The sequence below is a fragment of the Epinephelus lanceolatus genome, chromosome 19 (assembly GCF_041903045.1).
Source record: "Epinephelus lanceolatus isolate andai-2023 chromosome 19, ASM4190304v1, whole genome shotgun sequence".
NCBI classification, from domain to species: domain Eukaryota; kingdom Metazoa; phylum Chordata; class Actinopteri; order Perciformes; family Serranidae; genus Epinephelus; species Epinephelus lanceolatus.
The window spans coordinates 40,974,671-40,995,984 of NC_135752.1; the positions used below are offsets into that span (position 1 = coordinate 40,974,671).

The 21,314-nt window shown below is 44.5% G+C and overlaps 2 protein-coding genes and 1 long non-coding RNA gene across 3 annotated transcripts in view; 1 reads left to right on the forward strand and 2 right to left on the reverse strand.

The window, feature by feature from the left end:
• The window catches only part of LOC117269852 (scavenger receptor cysteine-rich type 1 protein M130-like), a 103,424-nt gene extending 94,105 nt beyond the window's left edge, over positions 1-9,319 (reverse strand). Inside the window, exons 1-2 of the mRNA XM_078161873.1 lie at positions 9,100-9,319; positions 8,719-9,006 (exon numbers count right to left, since the gene is read on the reverse strand). Of these exons, the coding sequence (XP_078017999.1) occupies positions 8,719-9,006; positions 9,100-9,217 (406 nt within the window). The 5' untranslated portion in view covers positions 9,218-9,319. The remainder of the gene's footprint in view (positions 1-8,718; positions 9,007-9,099) is intronic.
• Positions 1-21,314, forward strand: part of LOC144458721 (uncharacterized) — a 93,508-nt gene that overhangs the window by 50,444 nt on the left and 21,750 nt on the right. The window lies entirely within an intron of this gene.
• On the reverse strand, positions 16,513-17,683 carry LOC144458719 (CD5 antigen-like; the record flags this gene model as incomplete). Its single annotated transcript, XM_078161879.1, has 2 exons — positions 16,513-17,196; positions 17,290-17,683. Coding segments are annotated over 2 exons (750 nt in total), but the record flags the coding sequence as incomplete, so codon positions are not given.

Below are 21,314 nucleotides of genomic sequence, written 5' to 3' on the forward strand. Positions count from 1 at the left end.
TGCTCCGCAGACTGTCTGTATTGAGGCTTCCCCTGCTGTTTGTGAAGATTTTCTTTACTTTTTTATGGATAAGGTCACTTGCACTAGGGCTTTAATCTCACCTTCTGCTTATGACCCTTCAGTCTCTGTCCCCTGCTCAACTGTCTTTGGCAGGTTTGAGGATGTGACTCTGTCCATTTTACAGGAGATTGTTGGTCTTTTGAAGCCCTCTGGTTCTCCCAATGATGCTGTCCCCTCTCGACTATTCAAGGAGGTTTTTCCCACTGTGGGTCCATCTGTGGTTGCAGTGATTAACAGCAGTCTGTCCTCAGGTGTGGTCCCTGAAAATTTTTAAACATGCAGTAGTGCAACCTCTAATTAAAAAACAGGTCTAGCAGTTCTGGCTAATTATGGGCCTATTTCCAAACTGCCTTTCCTGTCAAAAATCCTTGAAAAGGTTGTCTACCGTCAGTTAATGTCCTTCCTGGAGGAGCACGATATTCTCAAGGTTTTCCAATCCGGTTTTAAAACATTGCACAGCACAGAATCAGTGCTTTTAGGAGTTTTTAATTATATCTTTTTAGCTTCTGATTCCTGTGATTGTGTTATTCTTGTACTTTTAGACTTGACTGTTGCTTTTGACACAGTGGACCATGATATCTTGATCTCACGTTTGGAGCAGTGGGTGGGCATCAGTGGCATAGCACTGGAGTGGTTCAGGTCGTACTTCGCAGATCGAACTTTTTATGTGAGCCTTGGTGACTCTGCATCCTCCTCTGCTCCTCTGTCGTGTGGTGTCCCACAGGGCTCAGTCCTAGGCCCTCTTCTCCTCTCTCTGTACTTGCTCCTGCTTGGTTCCGTACTGAGAAAGTATGGTATTTTATTTCACTGCTATGCGGATGATACTCTGATTTATATGCCTCTTAAAAACAATGAAGCATACTCTGTCAGTCCATTACTTAAGTGTCTTGACGACAAAAAGGCCTGGATGGCTCTGAACTTTTTAAATTTTAACAAAAAGAAGACTGAAGTGATGGTTTTTGGTGGTACCACTGAGACCCTCTGTCTAGACCTGGGTTCCTTGGCCCAGTACATCACTTTAACTCCCAGGTTAATGATGTTTGGTTTGGACTCTGATCTCAGGCTCGACAATCAGATCAATCAATCAATCAATCAATTTTATTTATAAAGCCATAGCCCAATATCACAAATCACAATTTGCCTCACAGGGCTTTACAGCATACGACATCCCTCTGTCCTTATGACCCTCACAGCTGATCAGGAAAAACTCCCCAAAAAACCCTTTAATGGGGAAAAAAAGGTAGAAACCTCAGGAAGAGCAACTGAGGAGGGATCCCTCTTCCAGGACGGACAGACGTGCAATAGATGTCGTACAGAACAGATCAACATAATAAATTAACAGTAATCCGCATGACACAATGAGACAGAGACAGAGACAGAGAGAGAGAGAGAGAGAGAGAGAGAGAGAGAGAGAGAGATGCAGGTAATGACAGTAGCTTACAACAACATTTTTGAAAGTAATAATATTATAGTTATAGTTCTGGCTACTGTGGTACAATATGTTGAAAGTATGTATTAATATCTGGCAGTATACATGTGTGACAATAGTCATATGTGTATTGTTACGACCCGGCTCAAGTGGCCATAACAAAAGAGAGACACACCATGATGAACGGTTAACGAAAGATATTTTATTAGAAGCAAATCAAACCAAATTAGACCAAATTAGCAAATAACTAAATAAGAATAACATATGGAGTGTGAATGTCAGTGATATCAGTACTATGTGTGAGTATTGAATGATGGGTGTGGGAGAGTGTGTATGTGTAAGTGTTGGAGAGTGCGTCAAAGCAAAGAAACTAAAACATTACCAAACCAGACCAGAGTGGTTGCCTGTAGGAAGAAGCAGAGGGTGAGTGAATGAGTGACCACAGCTTTTATCAGCTTCAGTGCACCGGGCCCAGGTGCACTGAGTTGCAATCAAGGCAGCTTGGCAGAGACAGGCCTGAGACACTCACAGCAGACACACCCCTAGATGACACAGGGATCATCACACCCTCCCCTTTAAGACAGGGGCCCAGAAGGGATCCCCGAAGTTCCACAAGACAGTTACCAATGCTAACAGGTGATAACTGCTAACAGGTACACACAAAAAAACAAAACAAAAAAAACACAACAACAAGGCTGCACACTAGCAGTCAAGATGCAGGTCAAAGACAACACTACTCCATCGGAGCACCTGAAAGGGCATCCGCCACAACATTATCCTTGCCCTTAATATGCCTGATGTCCAACCCATACAACTGAAGGAATAAGGTCCACCTCATCAACCGCCGGTTCGGACACTTTAGTGAACAAAGAAATGTGAGGGGGTTGTGGTCAGTATAGACCACCACTGGGCTACCTCCAGAACCAACGTACACCTCAAAATGTTGGAGTGCCCAAATCAAGGCCAATGCTTCTTTCTCGATTGTTGAATAGTTCAGACGGTCATAAGTTTTCTTTATCCCCAGATGTCCGCAACTATCATGCGCTGTTTGTAACACCAAATCATGAAAGCCACTTGGCACCACCACCTGAAAAATTGCCTTACCAACCAAGTCACCATCACAGGGCATCCACTTACGCACCAGCAGGTCTTCCTGAACGAAGTAACCCTGGGCTACATCCCTAATTTTGCCAGCTGGCAACACCTCATCCCACAAGGCAGACAAAGATGAATCAGACTTCTGACCCTTAACCCAATCCTCCTTTGAAGTAGACAGAGGAAGGTCAGGCAGCAACACCATATCAGGCACCACAACTTTACTACACTCCGGGACAGGCGGGTCAGGAGCAGACAGTTTACGGCTCTGTGCACGCGTCACGGCGCAGGCTGGAAAAACCTCAGGAAATCCAAGACCACCCTCATCCAGCACCCCAGACGATAATGGCTTGGACACCACCACAGGTGGCGGCACATTGGCCCACACGGCACCACCAGCTAGGTCGTTGCCCAAAATCATAACCACACCATCAAGTGGCAACACGGGGCGCACGCCAACAGGAAAAGTGCCCTGCACCAGCTCGCAATCCAGCACCAATGTATGACGCGGCACCGGAATCAAGCCCATCTCCATCCCCTTCATCAATACAAAGTCCCCTGTCTCTGATTCAGGTGAAAAAGGCAACACCGACTCCAAAATAAATGAGTGCCTAGCACCCGTGTCACGCAGTAGCTTGATTGGAACACGCATATCACTACCAACCAATGACACAACAGCGTCAGCAATAAAGGTCTCAAAACCAGACCCAGTAACTGAATCCATACCAACTGATACCTTATCTGACACTGCAACTGAGCCTACACTCGGTTCCACACACACTGGCTTGTTAACTGAAACTGTAGAGCAAAGCATAGCTGGAGCATGGTACTTTAACTTAGACTTCAACAGTGGACACCGATCCTTCCAATGACCCTCCCCCCGGCAGTAGTGACAGACCCTGGCCCCATCAAGTTGCCCCGTCGATGCGGACTTACGTGAGGGACGAGACACTGGAAAATTAGCACGACCATGGGAGTTAACATTGCTGTCATCTGCATCTTTCCGACCCCCTACAGGGCGCCCGTCTGTAAAACTGCCTTTATGTGTTAGTACAAAATCGTCAGCCAACTCAGCAGCCTTCAGTGCGGTGGATGGCCTCTGTTCATTTACATAAGCAGCAACACGCTGGGGGATAGCATTCTTGAATTGCTCCATCACCATCAGCTCACACAAACCATCAAAATCATCAACCTTTGCAGCTGAGCACCAACGATGAAAATGGGACGCCAAATCACGGACAAACTCAACATTCATTTGTTTATCGCCTTTCACCCAATTTCGAAACTTCTGGCGATAGGCTTCTTGGACCAGCTCATATGCTTTTAACACAGCAGACTTCACGATTTCATAATCCAAATCATCCTGTGCACAAATGGCTGAATAAGCTTCCTAAGCTCTCCCAGTAAGGACACACTGAAGCATCAGCACCCTGTCTGAATCTGGCCAATTCTTTGTATCCGCAACACGTTCAAAGAGAGTAAAAAAAATATCAGGGTCTTGCTCATTAAACTTCGGCACCAAACGCATGTTAGCCATGACATCAGTACCATTCGGCGCAGAAGCCAAGGGTCCAGATCCCTCTAATCCAGACACCCCTGAAGAAAGCTTGCCCTCCCTGATAAGCTGCAACCTGGTCTGCTCCAACTCTATCTTCATTCTCTCAGTGCCTTGCCGCAACCTCTCCAACTCAAGCTGCTTCCCTAACTCAAACTTCTTTTGCTTCTCCCTATTCTCCAACCTCAACTGCTCCTGCTGAAGTTGCATGGCCAATAACTCTTTCTGTTGCTCAAAAGACAAACCTGCCTGCACACCTGCTGGTACAGACCCCTGTGCAGCTACTGACTCCGCCTCAGCTGCACCAAGATCACTCTTCTGCAATATGCCCTGATCAAACAGATATGACAACACTGTCTCTTTAATGTCATCCTTCCTTTTTGACCCTGCAACCACCACTCCATAATGTTCAGCTATGTTCAGTAACTGCTCCTTCGTACAGCCCTGCAAAAATATTTCCGTAGGCACATCAAAAAAGCCAGCTAAGGAAGCCATAATTCACAACCTACCAATCAGAAAGTAAAGAGTTAACTGACGGACACACAGTGGGGCAAACTTCATCACCTGCCAGAGAATTTTCCCCTAACTGCCTAACCTAAAACTTATCTATACTTACCCCTAGTCTTCATGCGGATTGTGGTGGGTACTTACGCACTGAAGCCCAACGGACCTGTAGAGTGACCTGCATGCAGGCAACCCCCCAAAGTCACGCGGATGTGCCCCCGAGACAGCTGTCGCTGACACTAACCACGACACCACAACACTATGAAAAAAAACAAACAGAAGGAACCCAAAGGGGAACGCCACTAAACCTACCAGGGAAACCTCTGCACTGTGTATCAAGACAGCAACACTCACTTACTGAATGGCAGTCAACACTCCGACACCAGGACAGACACCAATGCTTCCTGCAAAACAAAACACATGATGCATCTCCCAAAACCAGAGCAAACAAAAGCCAAAACAGCTCTGGAGACAAACATGCAGCTCAAAACCAACACACAGCTGCATCAAATCAGCTAATTAGCTGCACCAACACACCATGTGCCCACCTCTGCCTAGGCACAAAAAACAAACGTTTAACAAACTAAACTCAATAGACGAGCCCCCATGTGTTACGACCCGGCTCAAGTGGCCATAACAAAAGAGAGACACACCATGATGAACGGTTAACGAAAGATATTTTATTAGAAGCAAATCAAACCAAATTAGACCAAATTAGCAAATAACTAAATAAGAATAACATATGGAGTGTGAATGTCAGTGATATCAGTACTATGTGTGAGTATTGAATGATGGGTGTGGGAGAGTGTGTATGTGTAAGTGTTGGAGAGTGCGTCAAAGCAAAGAAACTAAAACATTACCAAACCAGACCAGAGTGGTTGCCTGTAGGAAGAAGCAGAGGGTGAGTGAATGAGTGACCACAGCTTTTATCAGCTTCAGTGCACCAGGCCCAGGTGCACTGAGTTGCAATCAAGGCAGCTTGGCAGAGACAGGCCTGAGACACTCACAGCAGACACACCCCTAGATGACACAGGGATCATCACATGTATAATAACAGTAGAAGTATGACTAATGACTAATGATAACAGCAGCAGCAGGAGGCATCTGGCAGGACCACGGCAGCAGCACAACCACACACGTCACGCTGTCCAGGCACCGCTGTGATATGAGTTAATCTGAGAGACAGTGGAGCACAAAGGCTCCGGAGAAGAAGCTGAGTTAGTGAAATCCAGAATGGCCGAGTTAGCAAGATGCAGTAATAGAATACGAGAGAGAGAGAGAGAGAGAGAGAAGGAGAGAAGGTGCCCAGTGTATTATGGGGGGGGGGGGGGTCCTCCGGCAGACTAGGCCTAAGTCAGCCTAACTAGGGGCTGGTACAGGGCAAGCCTGAGCCAGCCCTAACTATAAGCTTTATCAAAGAGGAAAGTCTTAAGTCTAGTCTTAAATGTGGAGACGGTGTCTGCCTCCCGGACCGTAACAGGAAGATGATTCCACAGGAGAGGAGCCTGATAGCTGAAGGCTCTGGCTCCTGATCTACTTTTGGAGACTTTAGGGACCACGAGTAACCCTGCGTTCTCAGAGCGCAGTGTTCTGGTGGGATAATATGGCACTATGAGCTCTCTAAGATATGACGGAGCTTGACCATTTAGAGCTTTATAAGTTAACAGTAGGATTTTAAATTCAATTCTGGATTTTACAGGGAGCCAGTGCAGAGAAGCTAAAACAGGAGAAATATGATCTCGTTTCTTAGTTCCTGTTAGTACACGTGCTGCTGCATTCTGAATTAGCTGGAGAGTTTTTAAGGACTTACTAGAGCTACCTGATAATAGAGAGTTACAGTAATCCAGCCTAGAGGTAACAAAAGCGTGGACCAATTTTTCTGCATCTTTTCAGGTCAGGATAGGCCTAATTTTCACAATATTATGCAGATGAAAAAATGCAGTCCATGAGGTTTGTTTTAAATGAGAATTAAAAGACAAATCTTGATCAAATATTACTCCGAGGTTTCTTACGGTAGTGCTACAGGCCAGAGCAATGCCATCTAGAGAAACTATGTCATCAGATAAAGAGTCTCTGAGTTGTTTGGGGCCAAGAACAATAACTTCAGTTTTGTCTGAATTTGATCAAGGCAGTCGTTAGATCAAGCTTTTTCCAACTGAGGCAGCTTGCCAAAATAAAGCCAATTCTTCCAAGGCAGCACTTTGAGACAGTAATCCACACCTTTATCACCACTCGGCTGGATTACTGTAATGCACTTTATGTGGGGGTTAGTGGGTCCTCCATCAACCGTCTCCAGATGGTTCAGAACGCTGCTGCGCGTCTTTTAACTGGCACACGTAAACATGACCACTTTCCCCCCATTTCCCCCATTTTAGCCTCACTCCACTGGCTGCCCATACAATTTAGGATTCATTTTTAAATTCTTTTATTTGCTTTTAAATCCCTAAATGGTCGTGCCCCGCCCTACCTCTCTGAGCTGCTGCATACGTATTCACCTACCCACTCTCTCAGGTCAGCTGATCAGCTGCTCCTGAGTGTGCCAAAAACTAAGCACAAGCTCAGAAGGGACTGTGCTTTCGCTGTGGCAGCCCCTAAAATGTGGAACGATCTGCCTCTGCACATTAGACAGGCGTCTTCTCTGTCTATTTTTGAATCTCTTCTTAAAACGCATCTCTTCTCCCTGGCCTTTGACACCCTGTAAGACGTTGATTTTATTTTGTTTTATTGTTTGTTTTATTTTATTTTATTGTTTGTTTTTATTGTATAGCTGTTATTTTTTACAAATGTTTCATGTCTCTTAATTTATTTTACTTGTATTTTATACCTTTTGCGAGCTGTTTTGTCTTTTATTTATTGTCTTTTATTTATTCTTCTGTACAGCACTTTGGTACTCTGTTGTTGTTTTAAAGTGCTTTACAAATAAAGTTGGATTGGACTGACATCAGGTCAAACAAACTCCTTTTCTCCTGAATAACAGACTTTTAAAGGAACATAAATCTTTTTATATCTATTTATTTAACTTTATAAATTGTAAATATGATATTTATGCATTTATCCAGTTCATATTTTAACCCGTTTTAGTATTATGAACTGTTCTTTTTCATGCAACTATTTCTATGCTGTGTAACTGATTGTATGCGCTGTAGTCGGAATGATTTTAGACAGGGCTACACCTGTAAAGGACGACAAGCTGCCAACACTTAACAGCTGCACACTAGTCCTACTCAGCACCACTCTCCCTCTATGTCTCCATAAAATTATGAATGAAAGGCTTAAAGTTGTAGTAAGAAGACAAACTTGTGTCAGTGTGAACATGCTACACATCGTTAGCTCAGTTAGATTCTCCACAATTCAACTGCTGAGTTCATTTTACTGAAACCATGAGCACCAAATAATTCATTCAGATTACCAGTGCAGTAAACAACCGAGACAATAAAAGAGCTGACTCCCTACCTCTGAAGCAGTCCTACAGTCTGAATATGTGTCCAATCCCTGATTATTTATAGTCCTTTAGTCTGTAAGGCTCCACTGATCACAATCACTCAAGTGTTCCTTCATCAAATCAATCCCAGGTGTGAATAATATGCTGTGAAGTCCATTGCTAACTGTGCGTGCTAACTTTGGTCAGTTCAATATGTTCTCATCTTCCTGCTCTGTGTTGTTGGGTATGCTTGTTTTCGTTACCTTTGTGGCTACAAAATAAAAGTGTCCCTGAGTTTTTCTGTGTATTGGCCCCCCGAAGACAGCCCTAACAGTTCAGCATGCACTCCCAGTTCAGACGGTCAACAGCCTCTGCCATGTGTCATTGTGGCAACTGTACTGCAAACTTTAAAGGCCCTTTTCTCTCAATCATGACTTGCTGATAGTCGTTATGTCAGGTGACACATTTTACTGAATAAAAAAAGATATATATCTTGGTGCATTCAGCAGCTGATTTACTGAGGCAGCAGCTCATCAGACTCCATCATGGCTGCTGGAGACAGTCTGCTGCCATTCTAGCTGGAACATGTGTGAGTCAACCTGGGGACATTACTGTCATAGATGATGTCACTGATGATGTCACTGATGGGCTTACCTGAGCAGGTGAGATCCAGGATGGAGGAAGAGGAAGATGATGCTGCACACTCCCTCAGAGCAGATCCAGAGTGAACACAGTCAGAGTCGATCCTCCACACAGGTCTGTCTGAGGACTCCTCTCCCTTTCCTACAGAAACAGCAGAGCCACAGTCCAGATCTCTGCAGACAACACCTGCTGTCTTCAGGGTCCAGGGAGAGTAAAAGCCATTCACTGGTCTCCATTCTCCCTGTTTGACCTCCAGTGTTCCTGCACAGTGACTGTCTCCTCCCACCAACCTGACAGGCTCTGAACAGAAACCAGAGAGTCATCAGTAAAAGAACAAAGTGAGTTTCATTAGAAGAGAAATGAACCAAATCAAAGCTGCAGCTCCTCTTCTACCTGAGCAGGTGAGTCCAACAGCTTTGCCAGGTGAGCAGGTGTTTCTATCTGAGCCTGAGCTTCTACAGTCCAGGAGAGCAGACTCATGGCCTCCACACTGGAACTCTTTGGTCCACATTGGAGCCTCCACTTCTCCATAGAGCGCCCCCTGGAAGACTGAAGGAGCCCCACAGCCAAGCTCCCTACAGACCACCTCTGCATCCTGCTGGTCAAAGTCAGCTTCACACACTGAGGACCACCTCTGGTTAGACTTCACCTCCAGTCTGCCTGAGCACAGACTGGTCCCATCCACCAGCCTGACAGAGTCTGGAGAGATAATAGAAGATAAAATAGAGAGAGATAAAAGACACCAGACACTAAATAAAAAGATGTCATCAAACAACAATTCACTGATTCAAACTGGACTCACAACAATTCCAACATCACTTCATCACCAACAGCTTCTGCTGAGGCAACACCACTGACACAAACCACATGTAGAACTGCAGTACACCATAATACTAGAACCAGCAATATTAATAATAATGAGAATTTGTTACATTTATTCATGATGTCTCCATTTTTGACCATTTTGGGCTTTTGTTTCATTTTAAATAAAGTCTTGTCTTTCACAGTATGAAACTCTTGTCACCAAATTCAGATGATAAATACAGTTTTGAAGCTTGTAAAGGACGACAAGCTGCCAACACTTAACAGCTGCACACTAGTCCTACTCAGCACCACTCTCCCTCTATGTCCCCATGAAATTATGAATGAAAGGTTTAAAGTTTTAGTAAGAAGACAAACTTGTGTCAGTGTGAACATGCTACACATCGTTAGCTCAGTTAGATTCTCCACAGTTCAACTGCTGAGTTCATTTTACTGAAACCATGAGCACCAAATAATTCATTCAGATTACCAGTGCAGTAAACAACAGAGACAATAAAAGAGCTGACTCCCTACCTCTGAAGCAGTCCTACAGTATGAATATGTGTCCAATCCCTGATTATTTATAGTCCTTTAGTCTGTAAGGCTCCACTGATCACAAGCATTCAACTGTTCCTTCATCAAATCAATCCCAGGTGTGAATAATGTGCTGTGAAGTCCATTGCTAACTGTGCGTGCTAACTTTGGTCAGTTCAATATGTTCTCATCTTCCTGCACTGTGTTGTTGGGTATGCTTGTTTTCATTGCCTTTGTGGCTACAAAATAAAAGTGTCCCTGAGTTTTTCTGTGTATTTGCCCCATTCTTCTTCCTTGGAGAAAGATGGCGCCCGTGATGGCAAGCCGTTCTGCTGTTTTACGCCTGCCGAGATGCATCTGCTCTGCTGGTATATGATTGCCAAGCTCTCTTCAAAATCAGAGCCACGCTTGAGACTCTATTGCCGTCAGACCGCTCAATGTCTAACCAGCAAACAATTTCCCCTGTGCTGGCGGATATCCCCGATCACCTGCACCAACTGGCCTGTGTCTCATCCCGAAGGGAGCACTTCCAGAGGACGCGTCCCGCCTCCAGGCAGTACCACCAGTGGCTCTCTTGCCTCCTTTCCCGGAAAAAGCGCCTCAGAAGAAGGGGAAAACATGGCGGTGTGCTCGTCAGACTCAAGGCTTACCTGTCGGCCTCTTCCTCTTCCCCGATTGGCCTGCACTTGGGATCTGCTCCTCCTGCCTGGCTCTCGATCTGGAGATGGGTCCGCCCCGTCTTTCCGGAGCTGTCGCCTCTGCTCTCACCGGTGGCTGGACCCTCTGCTCCCGCTCTGCTGTCGGCCTTGTGCCGGCGTCGGGACCACGGCGTTCAGCATGGCAATCTCCGCCCGCTGAGACGCGCTGCAACATCACCTAGTCCGGAGCGAAACCTCAGCATGGTCTTGCTTAATGCTAGGTCAGTAATTAATAAAACTTTCCTGATGAATGACTTCTTCAGCTCCCGCAAAGTGGATGTTATGTTTGTGACGGAAACTTGGATCCCTGCTGGTGACGATACCCCGTTTTCGGAACTCCTTCCTCCAGGCTGCTCTGTCTTTAGCTCACCCCGCTCCTCGGGCAGTGGCGGCGGCATAGCCTCTGTATTCAAATCCAGTCTCCAGTGCCATCTGTCCCAGCCCGTGCCAAGCTATTGCAGCTTTGAATTGCAGCTTTTTTAATTTGTCACCAATATTTCACCTCCCGTCCTTTGTGTCACTGTATATCGTCCACCAAAATACAGCAAAGACTTTATAAATGACTTTGCGGACTTCCTGTCTGGGATCGTAGTGAAATACGACCACATTTTAATTTCTGGTGACTTTAACATCCACGTATGTTGCGAATCCCGTCCTCTGGCCAGGGAATTTTTAAACCTGATTAATTCTTTTGATTTTACCCAGTGCATAACTGACCTTACACATGAAAAGGGGCATACTTTAGACCTTGTCCTGTCCTATGGTTTGTCTGTCTCTGTCAATGAAATCTGCGCAACAGCATGTATATATCCGACCACCTACCCATGCTGTTCACCTTATCTCTGCCGGGCTCGGCGGATAAACCTACCGCCCCTGTGCACAGCCGGCGCGCTATAACCCCCATGACTGCAACACAGTTTTCTGCTGCTTTTACTGACTCCCCGTTATGTACACTAGATGAAAAATGTTCTCTTAGTGCTGACGACATATTGTCTCTTTTCAACTCCACATGCACTGAGATCATGGACTCCGTTGCTCCTCTCAGGCTAAAGCACACTACACCATCTAGTCAGCCATGGTTACAGTTTTTCTCAATTGCTAAGACACATTTCTGGAAAGCTGCTCTCCTTTTCTCTAAACTGTGAACACAAAACCCAATTTTCAAGCTACATTCACAAAACCTCAGACGCTTCTTGCAAAACAAACTTTCACCTCAAAACAGTTCAATCTGTGCTCAAAACTGAACTATGTTGTCAAAAAAAATACAAAAATCAGAAATCCTGTGCATTTATTCGTAGCACTTGTACAGTACAAAAACAAACAGAAATCTTGTGCACAAGTGCTTTAGCACTTGTATACAGTAAGCCTACGTAAAAATAAAGATATACAAATGAGAAGTGCATTACTCAGCCACAGCATCATTTCTCCGTACTGGGTCAGGCCACAGGACTTCATCCACATCACAGGCCACATTTTGTCTGGCCAGGCAACGGGGGAAAAAACCCCTGGCATGCCGTATCCAGGCTTGGCATGCCTCCACACCTATGTCACCACAGGCTAGTTCCATGGCTTGCAGGAGATTTACCCTGGTGTAAGGTTGGCGTTCATATACCTTCCACCACCATGAGGTGAAGAATTCTTCAGTGGGGTTCAGGAAAGGGGAGTACGGTGGAAGGCAAAGACTGATAAAACCTTGGTTCATATTGAACCACTCTCTAACCTGGAGAGCTCTGTGAAAACTCACATTGTCCCAAACAACAACATAGATGGGATGCTCCTAACCAGTGCTCTCTGAACTGGCTTATATATGTTCCCTCGCATCATTAGCCACAAGTGTGATCAATTTTGAGTTGTTGTGTTCAACCGGTGACACCTGTGCTTTAATTGTGTTTGACTTTTGCCACCTGTGCTCACCATTATGCAACACAGGTGCATCACAAAGAAAATGTGTTGGCAAGTTGTGTCTAAACAGGTGAAAAGTGCTTATGGTTTTGCCAAAAGAGTGACTGATTCAATCAGTGGGTTCAGGCAACTGAGCATTTGGTTCAGACAATAGGGTTTAGTGTTTTAGCAATTGAGAAAAACTGTAAATGAATCGACACGCGCCCTCAGACGCGCATGTAGACACGCTGAGAGAAAATGCAAGAAAGATAAGCTCCTTGTTTCCCGACAAATTCTCCATGGCTGCCTGTCTGACTACCAGAAAGCTGTCAAAACTGCCAAAACTGCCTACTTCTCTGCCATAGTCTCTAATAACAGCCATAAGCCCCAAGTTTTGTTTAATGTTCTTAACTCTCTCATTAATCCTTGTGATGTCTCCCCCCTTGTGCCAATGCCTTCCCTCTGTAATGACTCCTTTCTTTCTAAAAAAGCTTCTGCCCTCAGACCCACCCTCACTTGTGTCAGGCCCATCTCAGACTCCTCTACCCTCTGCCCTGCTATGCTTGACCACTTTGAGCCTCTGTCTCTCTCCCAACTCTCAGATGTAGTCAATCATCTGCAGCCTACAAAATGCCCCTCAGACAGTATACCCCCCCATATTCTCAGGGAAGTATTTGACTCAGTTGGAGATACTGTCTTACTGCTGATCAACACCAGTCTCAGTTCAGGCTGTGTCCCCGTAGCCTTTAAGCATGCTGTGGTGAAACCTTTAATCAAACAGAAAAATCCGGATCCCTCCATCCTCTCAAACTTTAGGCCCATATCTCAGCTCCCCTATTTATCCAAGGTTCTAGAGAGATCAGTATATAACCAATTGCAGTCTTTTTTAGTCCAGCACAGCATTCATGAAAAGTTCCAGTCTGGCTTCAAACCTAGACACAGCACTGAAACTGCCCTGCTGAGAGTCTTTAATGACTTGATTTTAGCTGCCGACTCAGGTAACTTTGTCACCCTGATGCTTTTAGACCTGTCAGCCGTCTTCGATACAGTTGACCACGCGATCCTGCTACACCGCCTCGAGCAGTCCGTGGGCATTACAGGCTCCGCCCTTAGCTGGTTCAGGTCTTATCTGACAGATCGGACTTTTTCTGTACAGTCAGGTCACTTTTCCTCTGCTGCAGCCCCACTGACCCGCGGAGTCCCCCAAGGCTCCATCTTGGGCCCTGTTCTTTTCTTGTTGTATATGCTGCCTCTAGGTGATGTTTTTAGAAAGCACAAGATTTCACTCCATTGTTTTGCTGACGACGTCCAGATTTACCTGCCACTAAGGTCTTTAAGCAAGGAAGCAATGCAACCTCTATTGGACTGTTTGAGCGATGTCAAATCTTGGTTGAGCTCTAATTTCTTAAATCTTAATGAGCCCAAGACAGAGGTTATCCTGTTTGGAGGCCACATGTCCCCAAAACTAGCTTTTTCCAGCTACATCTTCTAGCCAAAACCAAGCCCTATTTCTCAGCTGCAGACTTTGAAAGGGTGATCCATGCCTTCATAACCACCAGATTAGATTATTGTAACACCCTTTATGTTGGCCTGAATCAGTCCTCCCTCAACCGACTACAGCTCGTCCAGAACACTGCTGCTCGCCTCCTCACGGGCAAGAAAAAGCGCGACCACATCTCGCCAATCTTAGCCTCCCTCCACTGGCTCCCGGTCCGTTTTCGTATTGATTTTTAACTCCTTTTAATTGTTTTTAAAGCCCTCAACGGTCTGGCCCCTCTGTACCTCTCTGAGCTCCTTTTGCGCCACACCCCAACCAGAACCTTAAGGTCTTCGGACCAACTACTGTTGGTGGTGCCAAAAACCAGACTAAAGTCCCGAGGTGACAGAGCCTTCGCAGCGGCTGCCCCCAGGCTCTGGAACAGCCTCCCCCTTCACATTCGATCTTCCCAGTCCCTTGAGGCTTTTAAATCCTCCCTAAAACCCTTTCTTTTCCACCTGGTGTATCATTCAGCCTGAGCATGATGATCTCAAGTTGTTGTTGTTGTTTTTTTTTTAAATTGCTATTTTAATGTTTGCACTGTTTGCTCTGGCTTCTTATCGTTGTTTTCTACATCTATTCTATTTTTGTTATTGATATTGTTTTAACTCTGTACCCCCCAATGTGCAGCACTTTGGTCAACTGCCGTCATTTTAAATGTGCTCTAGAAATAAATCCTGACTTGACTTGACTGACTGGTGACAGCCCTAACAGTCCAGCATGCACTCCCAGTTCAGAGGGTCAACAGGCTCTGCCATGCATCATTGTGGCCACTGTACTGCAAACTTTAAACTCTCAATCATGACTCGCTGACAGTCGTTATGTCAGCTGACACATTTTACTGAATATTTCAGGTCCAAAAACAAAACTGATTTTAGAAAACAAATCAATCAATCAATTTTATTTATAAAGCCCAATATCACAAATCACAATTTGCCTCACAGGGCTTTACAGCATATGACATCCCTCTGTCCTTATGACCCTCACAGCTGATAAGGAAAAACTCCCCCAAAAAAACCTTTTACAGGGGGAAAAAAAAAACGGTAGAAACCTCAGGAAGAGCAACTGAGGAGGGATCCCTCTTCCAGGACGGACAGACGTGCAATAGATGTCGTACAGAACAGATCAGCATAATAAATTATCAGTAATCCGCATGACACAATGAGACAGAGAGAGAGAGAGAGAGAGAGAGAGAGAGAGACAGACAGACAGACAGAGAGAGACAGAGACAGAGAGAGATGCAGAGAGAGAGAGAGAGAGAGAGAGAGAGAGAGAGAGATGCAGGACAGATGGTAATGACAGTAGCTTACAACAACATTAATGAAAGTAATAATATTATAGTTATAGTTCTGGCTACTGTGGTACAATATGTTGAAAGTATGTATTAATATCTGACAGTATACATGTGTGACAATAGTCATATGTGTATAATAACAGTAGAAGTATGACTAATGACTAATGATGGCAGCAGCAGCAGGAGGCATCTGGCAGGACCACGGCAGCAGCACAACCACACACGTCACGCTGTCCAGGCACCGCTGTGATATGAGTTAATCTGAGAGACAGTGGAGCACAAAGGCTCCGGAGAAGAAGCCGAGTTAGTGACATCCAGAATGGCCGAGTTAGCAAGATGCAGTAATAGAATACGAGAGAGAGAGAGAGAGAGAGAGAAGGAGAGAAGGTGCCCAGTGTATTATGGGGGGGGGGGGGGTCCTCCGGCAGACTAGGCCTAAGTCAGCCTAACTAGGGGCTGGTACAGGGCAAGCCTGAGCCAGCCCTAACTATAAGCTTTATCAAAGAGGAAAGTCTTAAGTCTAGTCTTAAATGTGGAGACGGTGTCTGCCTCCCGGACCGTAACAGGAAGATGATTCCACAGGAGAGGAGCCTGATAGCTGAAGGCTCTGGCTCCTGATCTACTTTTGGAGACTTTAGGGACCACGAGTAACCCGGCGTTCTCAGAGCGCAGTGTTCTGGTGGGATAATATGGCACTATGAGCTCTCTAAGATATGACGGAGCTTGACCATTTAGAGCTTTATAAGTTAACAGTAGGATTTTAAATTCAATTCTGGATTTTACAGGGAGCCAGTGCAGAGAGAAGAATCTGCTTTTTCCAGCTGTGTATGAAATTATATGAGAAAGAACATTTAGATTGTTTTTAATCAATATATTGGATGGGACATTCTGAGTGTATTTATATATTTTAATTAGGGCTGAGCTCCACACAGAGAAGTGAAACAGTTTTCACTGTCTTATTTTTCAGAGATGATCTGTAAGCCACAATAAAAAAATGTGTTTTGAAAATGATCCCTAAAATCTCAAAGGGATAGGGGCTGGACTCTCCTTTAAGGAGTTGTCCTGGGTGAAGGACGCCATGTGGGTTTGGAGATACTGACGAGCCCCCAGCTGACCTGAGCTGATCAAAGTTGTGTCCAGTAGGTCATTGGTGCCTGTTATGGTGGCAACCAAAGAACCTGCTGCTGGAAACCAGTGGCTCAGAAAGCTGTCAAGCTGAAGAAGGAGTCCTTTCAGGCTGGTTGGTGGTTGGCCCAGGGGACTCCTGAAGCAGCACACATGTATGTTTCATATATACAGATATATATCTTGGTGCATTCAGCAGCTGATTTACTGAGGCAGCAGCTCATCAGACTCCATCATGGCTGCTGGAGACAGTCTGCTGCCATTCTAGCTGGAACATGTGTGAGTCAACCTGGGGACATTACTGTCATAGATGATGTCACTGATGGGCTTACCTGAGCAGGTGAGATACAAGAGGAAGGAAGAGGAATCTGATGCTGCACACTCCCTCAGAGCAGGTACAGAGTGAACACAGTCAGACTTGATCCTCCACACAGGTCTGCGTGAGGACTCCTTTCTCTCTCCTACAGAAACAGCAGAGCCACAGTCCAGATCTCTGCAGACAACACCTGCTGTCTTCAGGGTCCAGTCAGAGTAATAACCATTCACTGGTCTCCATTCTCCATGTTTGACCTCCAGTGTTCCTGCACAGTGACTGTCTCCTCCCACCAACCTGACAGGCTCTGAACAGAAACCAGAGAGTCATCAGTAAAAGAACAAAGTGAGTTTCATTAGAAGAGAAATGAACCAAATCAAAGCTGCAGCTCCTCTTCTACCTGAGCATTTGAGTCCAACAGCTTTGCCAGGTGAGCAGGTGTTTCTATCTGAGCCTGAGCTTCTACAGTCCAGGAGAGCAGACTCATGGCCTCCACACTGGAACTCTTTGGTCCACATTGGAGCCTCCACTTCTCCATAGAGCGCCCCCTGGAGGACTGAAGGAGCCCCACAGCCAAGCTCCCTACAGACCACCTCTGCATCCTGCTGGTCAAAGTCAGCTTCACACACTGAGGACCACCTCTGGTTAGACTTCACCTCCAGTCTGCCTGAGCACAGACTGGTCCCATCCACCAGCCTGACAGAGTCTGGAGAGATAATAGAAGATAAAATAGAGAGAGATAAAAGACACCAGACACTAAATAAAAAGATGTCATCAAACAACAATTCACTGATTCAAACTGGACTCACAACAATTCCAACATCACTTCATCACCAACAGCTTATGGGTCATTCAACGAAATCGGTGCCTTTTCAACTCTGGAAATTTAAAATTTTAATTAAATTCAAATTCTATTTTTTCAGTAGCCTGAGATTAAAAACAGTTGAAAGTTACAATAACCTGTATTGTGCCATCTCAGGCTGTGGAATTTCATATTTTATGACTGTTTCTCTCCTTATTGTTTTGATGGTTTTGCCAACCCTGTTACCACAGAAAGTATTACTATATCTAATATTCCTAATTAGACTTATGTAATAGATGTCACATTTATGAGCAGTACTTAAATCCCTGTTTTCATTCAGATTATCAAGTGCACCCCGATTTTGCATGGCAATCACATGTCTATTAGGAAAAAAGATAATTTTTTAGAAGAGAAATATGAAAAGAATGGCCCTGTCCAAAATATAGTATAGTTTAAATTATAATGATAAGAGTTGAAAGTCTCTTTTAATCGTCATTTTTTGACATTTTTATGAAATTAACACCAACAATAGGATTGACTGCCAGCCCTGTTACAGTAACAGCTGATACACATTTTACTGCCTACACTGAACATCTTTGTCTACACACTACTATGAAGTTTCCCCTCCCAAGTCACAGGGTATTGTTCTGCACTTGATTGGTATTGTTGTATCAGTGAAGCACGTCACATTTCTAAGAGGTCTCATGTCGTTGTTGTTGTTGCAGTTCCATGCACGCATTATTGACAAGTGTTTTGGAATCATTTTTGTTATTGAGACAGATTGTTTTTATGTTGGTAATTAACATATTAAAACACAGTGAGTCATATTTCAAGTGTTATTAATTTAGGAGGATTTAACAGCATTTCATTTATTTAACATAGTAACCAACAGTAAAAAGGGTTTTGTAGCAGTTAAACAGGACTTAGAACAACCAGACCATACAAACATATCAAAGGGCTCATTCACAGTAAATCAAGTAACCAGTTTCATCATATTGTGGACATTAGCTGAATAACACTCACATGATGACTTTTAAAAATGTTTTCATTTGATAAGGCTGACCTTTAAAGACAGTAAAGCTATCTATGATGATCATCCCTGCTACTCACATGTCAAATCCTGTTACTGTGGAAAGGTAACAGCATTGACAGTTTATGGCTCGTTAAAACAAATGTGAGCTAAAGCACATGCTGTGTACTCTGAAAGGCAATTACTTGTACATATTGATTATATTATGAAAAATACATGTTAAAAATGGTATCAGGATTGAGGTTGTATGCTTGTAGGAAAAGGAATGTGATGTTGCACACTTTGTCAGAGCAGATCCAGAGTGAACACAGTCAGAGTCAACTCTCCACACAGATCTGTGGGAGGACTCCTCACACGCATGCTCACTCACTCACTTACAATTGCTTGCTGTCATTGTCTGAGGCTGTCAATTAAGAAATCAGCTGTTCTGTCAGATGGTCACTTTTAACCAATAGCACAGCAACACACCTTCACTGTTGGCCATCTTGCTGCTGTCTTTTTAAATATGATTCTCTTTGTTTCTGTAGTTAGTTCTGTAGCCACGCCCCACCTAACAGTCAACACCTAGTCTTCACAGATTCATCATCTTATCTTTTCATCAGTCCATCAGAGTCACCACCAGTGTCTGGACTCTATGGGGAGATTTATCTTGCTGCTGCTCAGGGAAGACGCCCCTCAATTTACAAAATCTCCCTGTAGAGTTTCAGCGCCAAAGTCTTTCTGTCAAATCTTAACCATCACATATCTGTACTTTTGTAATCTGTATTCATCATTTATCTTTACTTCATTCACCCGTCTTCATTGCCAGTGACTTCTTCTCTGTAGCTGTTGTTCATATGACAATAAATGACTTGAAACTTGAAACCAGTTGTGAAGTACACATCAGGAGAGTTTGTACCCATTTTTACCCCTATATTATGGCATGTCATTTAGGACATTATTACAAATATACAGTACAGGCCAAAAGTTTGGACACACCTTCTCATTCAATGCGTTTTCTTTATTTTCATGACTATTTACATTGTAGATTCTCACTGAAGGCATCAAAACTATGAATGAACACATGTGGAGTTATGTACTTAACAAAAAAAGGTGAAATAACTGAAAACATGTTTTATATTCTAGTTTCTTCAAAATAGCCACCCTTTGCTCTGATTACTGCTTTGCACACTCTTGGCATTCTCTCCATGAGCTTCAAGAGGTAGTCACCTGAAATGGTTTTCCAACAGTCTTGAAGGAGTTCCCAGAGGTGTTTAGCACTTGTTGGCCCCTTTGCCTTCACTCTGCGGTCCAGCTCACCCCAAACCATCTGGATTGGGTTCAGGTCCGGTGACTGTGGAGGCCAGGTCATCTGCCGCAGCACTCCATCACTCTCCTTCTTGGTCAAATAGCCCTTACACAGCCTGGAGGTGTGTTTGGGGTCATTGTCCTGTTGAAAAATAAATGATCGTCCAACTAAACGCAAACCGGATGGGATGGCATGTCGCTGCAGGATGCTGTGGTAGCCATGCTGGTTCAGTGTGCCTTCAATTTTGAATAAATCCCCAACAGTGTCACCAGCAAAACACCCCCACACCATCACACCTCCTCCTCCATGCTTCACAGTGGGAACCAGGCATGTGGAATCCATCCGTTCACCTTTTCTGCGTCTCACAAAGACACGGCGGTTGGAACCAAAGATCTCAAATTTGGACTCATCAGACCAAAGCACAGATTTCCACTGGTCTAATGTCCATTCCTTGTGTTTCTTGGCCCAAACAAATCTCTTCTGCTTGTTGCCTCTCCTTAGCAGTGGTTTCCTAGCAGCTATTTGACCATGAAGGCCTGATTGGCGCAGTCTCCTCTTAACAGTTGTTCTAGAGATGGGTCTGCTGCTAGAACTCTGTGTGGCATTCATCTGGTCTCTGATCTGAGCTGCTGTTAACTTGCCATTTCTGAGGCTGGTGACTCGGATGAACTTATCCTCAGAAGCAGAGGTGACTCTTGGTCTTCCTTTCCTGGGTCGGTCCTCATGTGTGCCAGTTTGGTTGTAGCGCTTGATGGTTTTTGCGACTCCACTTGGGGACACATTTAAAGTTTTTGCAATTTTCCGGACTGACTGACCTTCATTTCTTAAAGTAATGATGGCCACTGGTTTTTCTTTAGTTAGCTGATTGGTTCTTGCCATAATATGAATTTTAACAGTTGTCCAATAGGGCTGTCGGCTGTGTATTAACCTGACTTCTGCACAACACAACTGATGGTCCCAACCCCATTGATAAAGCAAGAAATTCCACTAATTAACCCTGATAAGGCACACCTGTGAAGTGGAAACCATTTCAGGTGACTACCTCTTGAAGCTCATGGAGAGAATGCCAAGAGTGTGCAAAGCAGTAATCAGAGCAAAGGGTGGCTATTTTGAAGAAACTAGAATATAAAACATGTTTTCAGTTATCTCACCTTTTTTTGTTAAGTACATAACTCCACATGTGTTCATTCATAGTTTTGATGCCTTCAGTGAGAATCTACAATGTAAATAGTCATGAAAATAAAGAAAACGCATTGAATGAGAAGGTGTGTCCAAACTTTTGGCCTGTACTTGATATAATGTAAA